A 14,581-nucleotide genomic window follows, 5' to 3' on the forward strand; every position below is an offset into this window, starting at 1 on the left:
CAATGACGCGTCACCATGGAAACCAAACAGACAGCGACTTAAGCACATAGACTTGTTGCACGTTAATGTTTTTTCCTTTTTTGGAAACTCAATGAGAAAAAAAATGTTTGGTAACCGCTTGCACACCTTAGTTTTTCCTTTGATTTGTCTGCTATTTAGTTTCTTTGCTCCTCTGGATTTGTGGATGTAACGTTATCCTGCCCGATTCCGTTTACCGACCTTTATCGTCCAGCTTTTGACTACGCTCCCCTGTCTGCCATGTACAGAACCCGTTTTTTTTTCATTAAATGTTCTGATCTCCCTTTGCCTTTTATGTTTTATTTTATTATTCTTAAAATAAATTTGTATATTCGTTTATTTCCACAAATGTATGACTTTTGGAAGTGCAAATTGCCATTCAGTTTTAATAAAGTTGAATTAACGTAACCTGCAATTTGTACTCTTCTAAGTGTACACTTGCAGATGTTTTGTTTCTAATTTACTGTTAGGCCATTAAATAATAATAAGGATAAACAATATTTAAAAAGTATAGGCTATAATTATCTAACATCTTTAAAAATTAACATCAAAACATAACATGCTAAATGGGGGATATCTAGCATAAAAAAATTTATTGTCAGAATGTCGTCTCTCAGTTGTTGAATTTCGCACAGACAATTGCCACAACATTGTCTGTTTGCTCAGCCCGATCTTATGAAAGTGCGAATACCACGAATTGTATTTGTAGTGCATAATATGTTTTCGCGTGCATATGATATGCACTTTATGGCGTGTAATAGGCACGCACTCCACACCCCTAATCCTAACCAAGGGGTTTACAGTGTGTAGCATGCACGCAAAAAAAAAAAAAAAAAAAAAAAAACACCTTTTTGGCATATAAATGGCACGAGAAATAAAATTTGTGGTATAGATACGCACTTTCATGAGATCGTGCTTCATAATCTGCTACTGGGCCGGCCCTCTGTCAAATTTTTAAAACCCAGTGTGGCCCTTGAGCCAAAAAGTTTGCCCACCCCTGGAGTAAAGCTTCTGTTTAGGCTATTAAGGAAATGTAATTTTGCCAAAAGAACAACTTTTATTTTAAATAAATGTTAATTTTAAATCAGCCAACTTCAGTGTGATGTTACCATATACTCATGCTTAACACTGAAAATTTGAATAATTGTAATGTGATGATCAGATGCAGATATCTAAATCAAAGAATATCATAGTTTGGGCGGTTGGCGGGTGGATTATTTTTTTTTTTTAACAGCGGATTCAGGTGACTCAGTGCACCAGATTAATGAATTTATATTTATAAATGTACAAAATTTTCTTCCGGGAGGCATGCCCCCGGATCCCCCTAGAGGTACCGAGCTACACCCACAAAAATACTGTGGGAAACACAGTAGGCTATATGATGGTCTACAGAAAATACAAATTTAATTATCTAATTATTAAAATACATTATCAGGATTTTACCACCTCCGCCTCATTTTGAGCCAGGAAAAACCCTGAGTACATACTGACATATCATTATAAAGTAATTAATTTGTTGCTGAACTAGATGCTGAATTAGCAGGGAAGGAACAGAAGCATGTTTGTTGTCAAGGCGGTGATGACTCTAACATTAGTACCTCGAGCGGTTAAAACAATGTGACAAAAACACACACAAACCTGACCCAAATGTTTAATGTTGCAATTGTTACCATCTATTTGCATTAGTTTATATCCAGCTGGTTACTTGTTTGCATTCATTAGCCGGCAAAGTTACATATTTAAAGCTAGTGACGTGATTGCTTTCTCAACATTGATATGTTCATGCAGCAGACAGAAACATAAAACAAATCAGTAACGCATTCGATTTAATTATTTTTTATCACTGCAATACATATTGTTATTTTGATTAGATAATCATCAAGTGTTCTAATATAGAATCAAATAAAGTGAGAGACTATACATTTATGCAATTTTAATGACATTTTTAGCATTAACTAAGGTTAATAAATGTTGTAGAACATTTTGTCCATTGTTAGTTTGTTAATGTCAAAATTTACTAATACATTTTAAATTGAGTTTATTTAATTTTATCTGTTAACCTTAGTTAATGTACTATGAACTAACATGAATGATCAAGGTACAATCGTCTTGCTCAAATATTTATAGCCTACATGCTGTATAAAAAAAAAAAAAAATATATATATATATATATATATATATATATATATATATATATATATATATATATATATATATATATATATATATATATATATATATATATATATATATATATATATATATATATATATATATATATATATATATATATATATATATATATATATATATATTGCATGATGCATATAGTCCATGAAAGCTAGCTAATACATCCTTGTACAGATGGGACTTGCAAAGTGTTACCTATGAAATGTACCTATGTTTCTAGGTTATAGCTAAAAAAAAAAAAATTGTTTTAATGTAACTATTAAACATTAAACTGTTTAATGTTTAAATTATTTTCTGTAGAATTCATTTTGTAGATCTTCTCATTTTAATATATTCATATTTATATATTTATTCCATTAACACATTTCGGTTCAGCACTGTTTTACTTGGAGTGTTATGTTTTTTTTATCCAGTATCCAGTTTAAAAATATCGGTCAATTAATCGGTTTTCGGCACGTACGGTCAAACCTAAATATCGGTATAATATCGGTCGACCTCTACTATTAGCAAACAGAGGCAACCTGCCAAAAATCAAGCAAACAGGCAGAATCCCCTTTCATCACAGGACTTTAATCTGAAATGCATCATTAAAGATTTAGCCTAGGCCTAACTAACATTGGCAGTAATATTTTACTGTCATCAAAAACCCCTCAAATTTTAAAAAAGGCATGAAATTTTACAAAAACCTAAATCCATTAATTCACCCACTTTATTTCCTTATTCTAGCTTACAGCTACAATGATGGAGGAAGATAAGCGGTATTTTTTTCTGAGTCACATACTAGTTCTCTTTTGAGATCACTTCTGGGAAGTGCAACTAAACAAAGACTAATACAGAATATGATCCCAGAAGGAGGGGGTGAATTCTTAACTCTGTGACCTTGTGAGAGGGATTCCCATAAAATCCTAACATCTGTGGTTTACTTTCAGTATGCTGAATTAAAGGACACTTCAAGTTCTAAACAGTAAGTCTAACAACATGTTGCAAACTGTTCCCTGTTGAGTTGGTAGAGGTCAAACAAGATTAGCTGAGTGAAGAGACAAGTAGTCCTAGAAAGAAGAAAAATTATATGCTTCAAATATAAAACATTAAGACCATTCCAAGCAAAAATAAATATTGGGTTCTACCAGACTTATTGTCTCACTGACTGTTTACTTCAGTAAGTTTGAGAGTTTTTTTTTTTTTTTTTACTTAGTATTAGTTTGTGATATTGAAACAATTGTATCAAATTACTATATCCTTAAAACCTTATTTAAAAGCAAAAATAGCTATTTTGTGATATATTGTTATTGTGAAATAAAATTACTCATTGGATTATTTTGGTCATAGCATTTTCATGACAAATCTTATATTACTGAAGTGTTGAAAACATGCAGCTCATAGTAACAAAACACAATTGTACATAGGGGTTAAAGGGGTCACATGATGCGTTTTAATGTTTTCCTTTAGTGTGTAATGTAGGCTCTCTGTTTGTGCATGTATACGATATGTAGTTACAAAGCTCAGTCCCCCATAAAGCAATGTATTCTATCTAACAGAGAACATTGATCTAGATCTGCCTAAAGAGCCTCGATCAAAGTCCAGAGATTATTTCCTCAAACGTCCACATCATAATGTGAAATATTAGCATAATGCCCACCAAAAGGCATACACAAAGAAAGAAGGTGAGGTTTCAGTGAATTAAAGTGTTGTTGATATATAGCGGAGACGCTGTATGTTGGATGTGAATGCAAAACCGCTTTTGCTTTCAGAGTTTAAGATTTATTTATAAAGCTGTTCTCAACCCCAAAAATTGCTTGTGCATTTTACAAACAATATCTTCCTGAACCTGGAAAAGTACAACACAGACTATACAAAGATTACTTGCCAGTCTGAAATGTTCTGCTCAAGTCGTGCTTGCAAAGTTAGCATTTTCAGGATCTGACTCGGGCTCAAACTAATACGGTAAAACCGACAACATTATTATTACATTATTAACTTTGTGTTTACAAATGCTTTAGAAGCCTTGGGAAGCTGTAGCATGTGATTATGGGCCGTTACATTTCCGTCACACGTTTGAGGTGGCCAATCACAACGCACTGGGTCAGCTGGCCAATCAGAGCACTCTGGGCTATCCGGGAGGAGGGGCTTTGTATACATCAGTGCAGACTGGGAATAAAGGAGCAATGAACAGAATGTGAAAAATAATGTTTTTTTTTTTTTTTTACATTTAAGCATGTTAAGCTATTATATTACACCCAAAAATCAAAATAATGAACTTTTAAAATAGCATCATATGACCACTTTTAAAGTAACAACGCTACTTTTTCCTCCACTGTCCTTGCAGTCCTGATCCTTGATAACACATCTCAAACAGGCCTTGACAACACTAAGAACCCTTGATATACTACAATGGGTTTGGTTGGAAAAAAAATATATACATTTTGAATTGTAAACTTTGACTTTGGTTACAACACATCGATAGGATTGGTCGTACTTGAACAGTCATTCAGATGTTTATAAAAACGGCAATAACTTAATAGTACTACTTCACCTTAAAGCTCACAGAGAAGAGCAGATGATGTCAGAATATAGGGGATCCTCTAGATGAAATATATTCTTTTTTCCCCACTATTATTACATTTATAAGACAATTTACTTTGTTCATCTTACGGGACACAATTTGATTGCCCTTGTTTGCCATGTTGCCAACGTTAGCAGATAAATGATTGATGAGGTAGGCTAAAGTTTCCAACTCAAACAGAACATGGTCAAAGAGATACCAAGTCAATGGCTATTCATGCCAAATTATCATGGAAAAAACCCAACATGAGAAGAACCTGTCTCTCATACACTGGCTCCAGAAGTTCTTTTTCATCACTTAACGCGACAGGATTCATGTCATGTCCAAATTATAAGTCACACGGACTTTATTTTTATTGCTTTTTTGTGCTTTTTGGAGCTTATTTACATAATTTCAACATTCAGCAAATATAAAAATTGCTGACAATTTAATTGAATTGTTTGCCATTTTCATAAATTTCTGATTGCATTTTTAATGAAAGGTTTGGGGCTAAATTTATGAGATTGCTGGAACACACCCGGTTTTTAAATTCCTGTCTATCTATATTCCCGCTTCTAAAAGCAACAAAACAGCTGACGCTGGAAGATAGTGACCTTGACTGTGAGCAAAGGGGATCACTAGTATTTTGCTCTGCCTTATTTCACTTTGACTGCCAGCACACTTCACCATCTATAGAAGTCAAACTGAGTTGGCCATCCTCCCATCAGCTAATTTTAGGTAGTAGTTTCCAGAGTGCAGCCCCCACAGTGAGTTTGAGAGAACTCTCCCTAGAGCAGCAGAAACGGGGGTGAGATTGGATCACTTTCACGTGACATGGGTAGGTTTGGGTTTAGAGGGTGGAGAAAAGGGTATTGAACAAGTGTTTTGGCAATTCCATGTTTATATTATATTTATAATCATATCCAAAGAGTTCTCATTCTTAATGGTTTCAAGTATATTTAGGATACTGTTTTTCATACACCATAGAAACCATTTAGTTACATTTTACCATTGTAGTGAGGTGCTATATGCATTCGTGGTTTTTACTGTGGTTGTCATGATCTAAATCATTGTATGCTATGGAAGACCAATTGTTTAATAAAACTCAAAGTCAGAATATTTTAATTTTACCATATAAAAATGAAGTTGTTACAATTTTTACAGATGTTACTGTTTAAATTTACATCTGCATTCTAACTCAAGCTACTACTACTGTCAACTCAAGCTACTGAAACACAAAACATGTCATATTAATATTGCAGCCTGCTGCAAACTGTGCCAAAGATACGTGCCATCAAAGTTAGGCAACACAATACTGTTTCATGACTTGAAAAAAGATCACCCGTTAGCAATTGCAGAAGAAACCCTTTTTCAAAGATATTTATTTTGTTAAGTAAAAATGACTGAAAAAGTGTAAAGAATTAAAACACGAAGTGTTAGGCAAAATATATCATTTGTTTTCAGGCAGGATCACGATCCACAATCTTATGACGATTCGTTTTCATGTTGGTTTTAAAAGACTATTTTTTATAAGTCACTGAGCAGTAGAGCCAAACTTCCCTAACAAGTTCCCTATTTTACATATTTTACCTTAAAGCTAACAAAAGAAAAAAGAAAAGAATGACTGACCATTTAAGCCAAAGTAGGTGCGGCGATATGACCAAAATCATATTTCACTTTATTTTATTTCATTTTTTTATCTTTGTTATTAAAAATAAGAACAAAGATGCAAATTACAAATAATTATACAAATACAATAAGATACAAATAAAATAAACAGTGCTTTACTATTTTTACAGTAGGTGTATTTACTGTAACAGTATCATTCAAGTAAAAAACTGAATAAACAATGTAAAAAAAAAACTATAGGCTATAGATTTTACTAAAGGAATTAAATATACATTGATTCTTAAAGCTACAGAAATTATTCAGTCAAGAGCAGTGAGTGATTTTCTCCATGTATTTTGTTGTTTGATTAACATTAATGACACAGACAGCAGCAGGTGTATTAGGCTGCTGTCACTTTAAGACCTAATGCACATACCGTATCTAATATACTACTAACACAAATCTGAACGGTTTACATTCACTTAAGATATAAATGACTGTTTATGTAAACTATTTGTGTATTTTATAGTTTAAGTGCAATAAGACTTGCGCTGTGTGACAGGCTTTTTGTGTGTGAGAAAGTTTAACTGGCAAGGCTTTAAAACGCATGCAGATAATAACATTTCGTCATGGTGAAGAACTGAAATGTCACGTGAGCATAACCAATACCGCAGTGTTGCTAAACATGCTGTGAATGTACGTCGCGTTGTAGAGTATGTTGGGATGGCAGCGCCAGAGCTGCAACTGATAGAATGTGCACTGTAGCACGATACTATACAATCTCTCTTCAAAAGCAGATCGTGAAGACATTTTAATCGTTCAGAATCTAATATCATGATATCACACACACTTACTTTCAGCATTATTGAACACATTTTACAATGTTTGAATTAATTTCACAGAATTCCCCCCACAAACCAAAAATATCAGTCAATAAGTATAAACATTTTGTGTTGGCCTAGCTTTCAGTGATTTAAGATTTAGGGTTCTCACACTTTTTGTACAATGAATCTCTATGACATATCCATGGAAAAGTTAGAACGTAAAGGAAATTTGGAGCAAAGAACTGCATGAAGAACAAACGTACACATGAAATATCACAACAAATGTGTGAGAGTTTAATCAAACATCTGAGATGGACATGATTTCCAGAAGCATGGGCATGTTTACACTTACTTAGAGACATGGCTGAAAATAAGATTCCAAAGATGGCAACCTACACCAAGATAACAGAATGTGATGCAATCATAAGGTTTTGCTATATACTAGCACCTGCAGATGCTATAGCAGTTTAAGTCAATTTCCATTAGGCATGCTACTATTAACTCAATGTTAACAGTTATAAGAGCATAAGTTACTAAAAAGGAGGCGGAAGTGTAAAATTCACAACTTGGTCATAGGCAGCTGTAAAAGTGGAGGTGAAGTAAACTGCCTTTGAACAGATTGTGACTTAAGATGTAATCCGGCAGGCAACAGCAGAGGCTTGAGTAGATTAGTTACCCACACCTATGCGATTACACCAGTCATCAAGCAGGACACAGTCCGAAACTGACAGCTAATCAAATGCGCATTTTCTCAAGCATTAAAGTGTAAATTGCAGGTTACATTTTTCACGAAGATAATGCAATGTGCTTATTAAACATAAAGATAAGAACCGCCCACCATTGTTTTGTATGTTTTTTTATACCAAAATGCTGAATATAATATGAAAAGTTGGTACTTTTTACAGTGGTTTTAAGCACTCCCTCTCCCTTCCACTAGGCTGGGCGTGACGTCATAAGAGGGACTCCAAGCCTAGAGTAACCGTTAGTCTAACGGCAAGTAGACTAACTTTAGCAGTTATATTGGAGACCTAGCTAGCAAAAATGGTTAGGCTAACTATTGTGTTTGTGCGGGATGTGCGAATACATCAAAATTCACCTCCACGGCGTTCAGAGTTCGGTTGCTCGGCACTCTGTGGTTTTTGTTTATCTTTCGCTAACTGGACCCCGCCGCAGAAACACACTTGCCCTCCCGCGGGCTGCGCTCATCCGCCTTGAGCTCGGTCCGTCCAAAACGGCTTAATTCAGTTAAAGGCGCGTATCTCGCAACAGCTCCGTGTTGTTGCGGAGTTGCGTTTTAGCACTGACAATATCGCGTTCTGTCAGCAGATGCAAAGCGCCATTGTGCCTGTGGAATGTTTGCATCTCTACAGCTCTGATTAGGACTACTACTGACACCATGTAAGTAAATAATGTCTTCAGTCGTTGTCCCTCCTTGCTATTCTACATGACGGCAAGATTTTGAAAAGACTTTGGCTTGTTCCCTAATGTTATCAGTCTCCCAGTCGTTCTCCATAGTCAGCCACAAACAGTGGGAATCTAGCAGAATATGGGTTGCGAGTGCCTCTTATGACTTCATCACCCAGTCACTGTAAAAAACATGCTACTTTTGAAGAAACCCCAATAAATGTTATTTTAACGCATTTAAAGACAGAAATTTTTACATATATACATATTGAGCACTTTAATTTACACATTAATTGGTTGTGGTGGTTAACCTGCAATTTACACTTTAAGGCTGATTTATACTTCTGCGTCGGACCTACGGCGTGAGTTCGACGCAGAAGTATAAATTGGGCTTTAGCTTCAATGTACTGATTAAAATGAGAATGGCTCTTCAGTCACATGAAAAGTTTTACCTGCCATAACAGTAGTGCTGAATGCTTTCACACGAGTTACACAAAACTAAATTAAAATATAAAAACTATCATGTTTAAATTTCGAGATGATAAATTCACACTTCTTTGTATAAAGCGCAGGATAGTCGAATAAATGAGGCGAAGAAACAAACAGATCTAATGGAGGACAAAAATCTAAATTGATGGAAGTTTGTGACAGGAGGTTTACCCATAATATTATAGCAGATTTGTTACACACCACAAGTTTTACCACTGCACAAAAGTAAATGTAAAAATATTTTTAGTTTTAGTTAGACAAAGTTAATTCTTTGTCTGTTTTTAATTTTGCCAGTACATCAATGTGACATTCAAGGCATTTCCTTTGATGCATTCAGGAAACAAGATGGAGCATGATGATCTTACAATAAAAATAAACAAATGTAGCCACCATTTCAACGTTCAAACTAAGGGTGAACAATATTTACAAAGGTTCCCTGCATTCAAAAGTTATTATTTGATTACATATGCAACAGGGCTCTAAGAAAAAAAAATCATCTATTACGAGTTGTTTTTACCCTATTCTACAAAGTACTTTCAAAACATCACTTCCTTTCCCATGGTGATGTGAGAAGAATGGTTTAGCCCCTGCCTGTTGCATTGTGGGGTCAAATAGTTCTACAGAGTCAGCGTAGCTTTAGAACACAAGGGAAATTGTTTTACATCAGTGGCGTTTCCTGACTGGTAATTCCACAAGGACTTTAGTTGTATAACATTCACAGACAGCTAGAGATTTTAGAACGTTTTCAATGATCTATTGGTGAGAAAGAAGGATGTGCTTCAGAATATGTGTTACAGAAAATACAGATCAATGCCCAAACAGAACACCTCTGCCAAACTCAAGAAATTTAACGTTCAATATAGTGACCAAAATATTAATGCAATAAGTGCAATTAATTGGCCATTGTGAGAAAATAAATTTCAGCTGATGACTATTTCAGTCTTTTGTTTGTACATACCTGTAGTACCGTGACTGGAGGTACGTTGAGCAGACTGCTTTGGAGACGTGACTGGCTGAGCCAAAGTCTATGACTTTAACTCGGTAGGGCTGCCGTACAGGGTCCACCAGCATTATGTTCTCAGGCTTTAGGTCTGCGTGAATCAGTCCCATGGCCTTCAATTTTTTGAGTGCCATGGCCACCTGCTGAAGAATGGGACGGATTACTTTCAGAGGTAGCGGGCTGAATTTGTTTTGCTTGAGGAAGTCGTACAGGTTCTGCTCCAGCATCTCAAACACAAGGCAGGTGTGGCTGCGGTGCTGGAAACACTCGAAAGCTCGCACAAGATTATGCTCATCTGCATTCTCACTGCTGAGGCGGGCCAGGATGCCCACCTCAATCTGGCCCTGTCGTGCATATGATGGATGATTCTTCAGGATCTTCACTGCCACAATATCACTGGTGCCTCGTTTCCAGCATTTCACAACCTGGCCGAAAGTACCACGGCCGAGGAAGTCTAATACCTCATAGGTGTTCTTCAACGAGCAAAGCAACTCATGCTGCACCAACTGGTAGTCTCCATCCCCATTTCTGGAATTCCCACCTTGCTTTGAAGGCCCTCCACCGACCGCCGCTGGCACTGCAACCAGTGGGTTTCCCACGTTTGATTGCAACATTGCAGGTAACATTGACAGGTCCTCTACAATCTGCATGGCGCTCCCCAAGTTCTCAAGCTCCCCGCTCTTACGTTTCAGCCCGCATCTGTGGGAGCTGTCTTGCAAGTTAAAACCTCCACAGTCTTTCCGTTCACCTTTGTCCTCTCCTCCACCACCTTCACTGTTACCTCCACCCTGTCCTCCACCTCCTTCTTGACTGCCGCTTCCCTCTCCCCTACCCCTTCCAACTGCCCCTGTAGCTCCACTGCTGCAACCCCTTCCTTTGTCCTTGTGCTCTGGCCCCTTTTCCTGAGAGGAGATGCCCCCTTTTTGCTGCTGGGTCGCTGTGGTTGTATGCTGACGTCGCACGCCGTGTACAGTAGCCGTCTGCAATAGAAAATCCTGCCCGTGGTGTCTGCCAAACAAAGAATCTTGTGTCTTCAACGAAGCGGTGAGTTTTGTCGGGTAAGCAATGCCAAGGGTTCTACCATTCAAGTAAGTCTGTGGGTAGGCCCTCTCATGGTAAACACAGTTCCTGGGCTCGACTTTGAGTTTCTTCACACTACAAAAGGCACTTGTCTGAGTTTGAAAAACATGTGGTGGGTAGACCAAGACTTGTGAGGCCATACCTGCGAACACAAGAAAACCAGATACAGATCATACAGTTTCGTTTAAAAAGAAAAAAAAAGAAAGAAAAAAAAAAAACAGTAATTGTAACATTTTCAAAGTAACATTTTCATTTTCAAAGAAAAATTTACATTTAGGACTGGGTTCACACAGAACGCCTTTCTGCTGTTTTAACTTGAGCGCCGTGTTTTGAGAATGCCGTGTGGTGTGTAGGGATGTGTGTGACGGCTAATTTCATTAACGTTTAAACGGAAATTTTGCAGCCGACTAGTCTAAACCTCCCTCCTCCATTATTATTAATAATGGTTATTAATAATAATAAATCCTATGGTGCTGAAGAATGAATGGAGGCTTATGCTCCTTGGCCGACTGAAGGTTGTCATGGAAATGCTTGATGTACTTTGTATGTTAAGGCGAGACACTACAGGTGAATAGGGTAAAATTGTCAACTTACAGATATCACCATCAAACTTTACCAGTTGATTACTCACATGAATAGGAGAAAAAAATGCATTGCAATGTTTCTGTAATTTTATTGTTAAATATGCTAATGAGGCTATATCTAATTAAATATGCGCTAATTTGCATATATTTTGAAGTGACGAATCTGACCATTGAAAAAAACAAGGTTCAAAATTATTTTTGCATTTTGTTGATATATTCAATGTAAAGACATGTTCAGAGGGGATTATGAATATACCCTTTTGTTACCCTGTAAATCAGAAAATACTGGCAATAGCCTTAAAAAATTGATTTCCGCCCTATTTTTAGGCATAAAATGTCATATAAATCAGGCCAAGAATGATATATCAACAAATCCCTCTGAACAAATCTTCATAATATAGTTAGGAATAAGACTGTAAAGTTTGGTGTATGTAGGTGCTACAGAAGTGGAAAATCGTCACTAGGAGTGCAAGAAAAAACTCATTTTGAGAAAACGGCCTTTAAAGATTTTTATGGCAAAATTCCACTAATTTCTATTGAAAGCCATGAATTACAGACAAAATATGCTTTAGGTCCAAGTAAAATCCATGTATCACACTGTTTAACATCCAAAACTCATTACTGCTTCATCCATCACTGATCATAACATCCAAAACAACACATCAACAGTCCATCACACAGGTGGAATGGAAAAACTAAATACCGGTATATCACAGTCCCTCAGGCAGATACATTTAGCTGTCAGTGGAGCTGCTGTACCCTCTAGAACTTCCAGCTTCTTTTCTGGTGCTAACTTTGGGAAGTTTTATTCTTTTGGCTATTTGTCCATGGTGTAAATCACTTAGTGATGATGATACTTTTTCCCAGTGAAGGAGGAAGTGCATCTCTGTCTGACCCAGTTGGTGGTCACTGAGCCTGTATTTAGTCAGGATCCGTCTCTTCTTCTCTGACAGTGTGCAGATACTCTGTCAAATAACAATTTAGTCTACTTTGTTTGCTTTCTCCAATGTTCTAAATATTGATATTTTGAATGATTCATAATTAGTTTTGTCCTGTTGAGTTGTTTTGAACCAGTGCTGAAGGGAGCCTGTTTGGTTAGCTACACCATCAGCTGACTGAGGCGACTGTTTTCAGGATTTGGCTCGTGGGTTTTGAGTGCTTTGAAATGTAATGTGTCTTTTTGACTTACATTTAGATGTGTTCAAAATGTTACAGCTTGTTCGTAACGCATCGACACGACACACTATGTCAGGGTTCTCATTGCGCGGCTCGCGAACCTCGTGTGGCCCGCGAGCCTCGTGTGGCCTGCCAATAAGCTTTAATTTGTGGCTCGCATGGCTGTAAAAAATACGGCGATATCATGCAGCCAGTCACTACAGATATTTCTTAAAAACCTTAAAAATAAGTAGGGCTATAACATAACCCATTACAAACTCAAAGTGTCAGCTATATTACAAATAATTTTGATCGGATTGAAAGAGGTGGTTTATCGAGAGAACATGTAAATACTTGATCGATTGAGAACCGAAACTGAAAGGACGACGTATGGCTCTCCTACTGACTTTGTCCTATCAGTGCGGCTCTCATGAAAAAAATTGTGAAGACCCATGCACTACGTGATGGCATTTCATAATCTTTTGTCTTTGTTGGTAATCCCTTGTGTCTTCTAGCTAATGACAACTGTTTTCGGCTTCTCTGAGAGAATTTTACACGCATATCTTTCGACATTTTGAACTACCGCGGAAACATCAGAGGGCGTCACGTGATGATTCTGGACGAATCACGTTGTCAGAAATTGGCATCAGCCAATGAGATTGCGCATTTCGAGTTAAATCGCCTGTTTTACTTGCATGATTGGTTGCTGATAGACAGGAAATGACCATATTTGGATCCGACAGCATTGTACAGAAAAGAGAGAGCTTTCCAACGGTGTATTTTATGATGGGGTAGAGACAGCGATCGCGGAGCAGCGGGATGATTTAGAACGCAAACTTTTGGTGAATTTAGGCGAAATCTGCACACTCAAACAGACAAAGTGTAGTAAAATAAAGACCTAAATGTGTATTTTGGGCTTTTTTTCAGCACAAGTCTGAAAGAATACATGTTATTGAAGACAAATAACCCAAAATCTCAAAATTGACCAGTGAAAAAAAAACGATGTTTTTGCCTGCCGTGTCTCGCCTTAAGGGGAGATACCCCAGGTGAATAGAGAAAAAAAAAAGATAAAAAAAAAAAAAAAAATAGATATCAGCATGAAACTTCCCCAGTTGATTACTGACATTAAGAAAAATATCTTTTGTATTACAAGTTTTTAGAATGTTTATGTTTACATATGCAAATTAGGTATTATCTCATTAAATATGCACTAATTTGCATATGTTTCCAGCAGAGAAATCTGAACATTGGATAAAGCCAGATTCAAAATTCTTGTTTTATTTTGTTGACATATTAGAGTCAAAGTTTTTTACAGGGGGATTTTGGATATCTCTTTTTATCACTCCATTAATCAGAAAAAACTGTCAACTGCCATAAAAAAAAAAAATAATAATAATAAAAAAAAAAAAAATTGCCCCGTTTTTAGGTATAAAATGTTGTATAAATCAGAATCTGAATGATATATGAACAAACCCCTCGGTAAAAACCTTAAGAATATAGATAGGAATACAACTGGAAAGTTTGGTGAATGTAAGTGCTGCTGAAGTGGAGATTTCTGGCTCAGAGTATGAGAAAAAAAGCCATTTTGAGAAAAGGATTTTCTTTAAGGATTTGTATTATAAAAATTAATTATTTTTTAGTGGAAACAACTATTTACAGACACAATATCTTATCAAATCATTAGCAA

At 36.3% G+C, this 14,581-nt stretch overlaps 1 protein-coding gene across 2 annotated transcripts in view; it reads right to left on the reverse strand.

Annotated features, from left to right (window-relative positions):
* hipk3b (homeodomain interacting protein kinase 3b) overlaps positions 1 to 14,581 on the reverse strand; it is a 118,323-nt gene that overhangs the window by 91,364 nt on the left and 12,378 nt on the right. For both annotated transcript variants that reach the window (XM_081373212.1, XM_081373211.1), the window contains exon 2: positions 10,034 to 11,297. In XM_081373212.1, the coding sequence (XP_081229338.1) occupies positions 10,034 to 11,295 (1,262 nt within the window). In that variant the 5' untranslated portion in view covers positions 11,296 to 11,297. The remainder of the gene's footprint in view (positions 1 to 10,033; positions 11,298 to 14,581) is intronic.

Source organism: Scardinius erythrophthalmus, assembly GCF_964197995.2.
Source record: "Scardinius erythrophthalmus genome assembly, chromosome: 8".
Taxonomy (NCBI): domain Eukaryota; kingdom Metazoa; phylum Chordata; class Actinopteri; order Cypriniformes; family Leuciscidae; genus Scardinius; species Scardinius erythrophthalmus.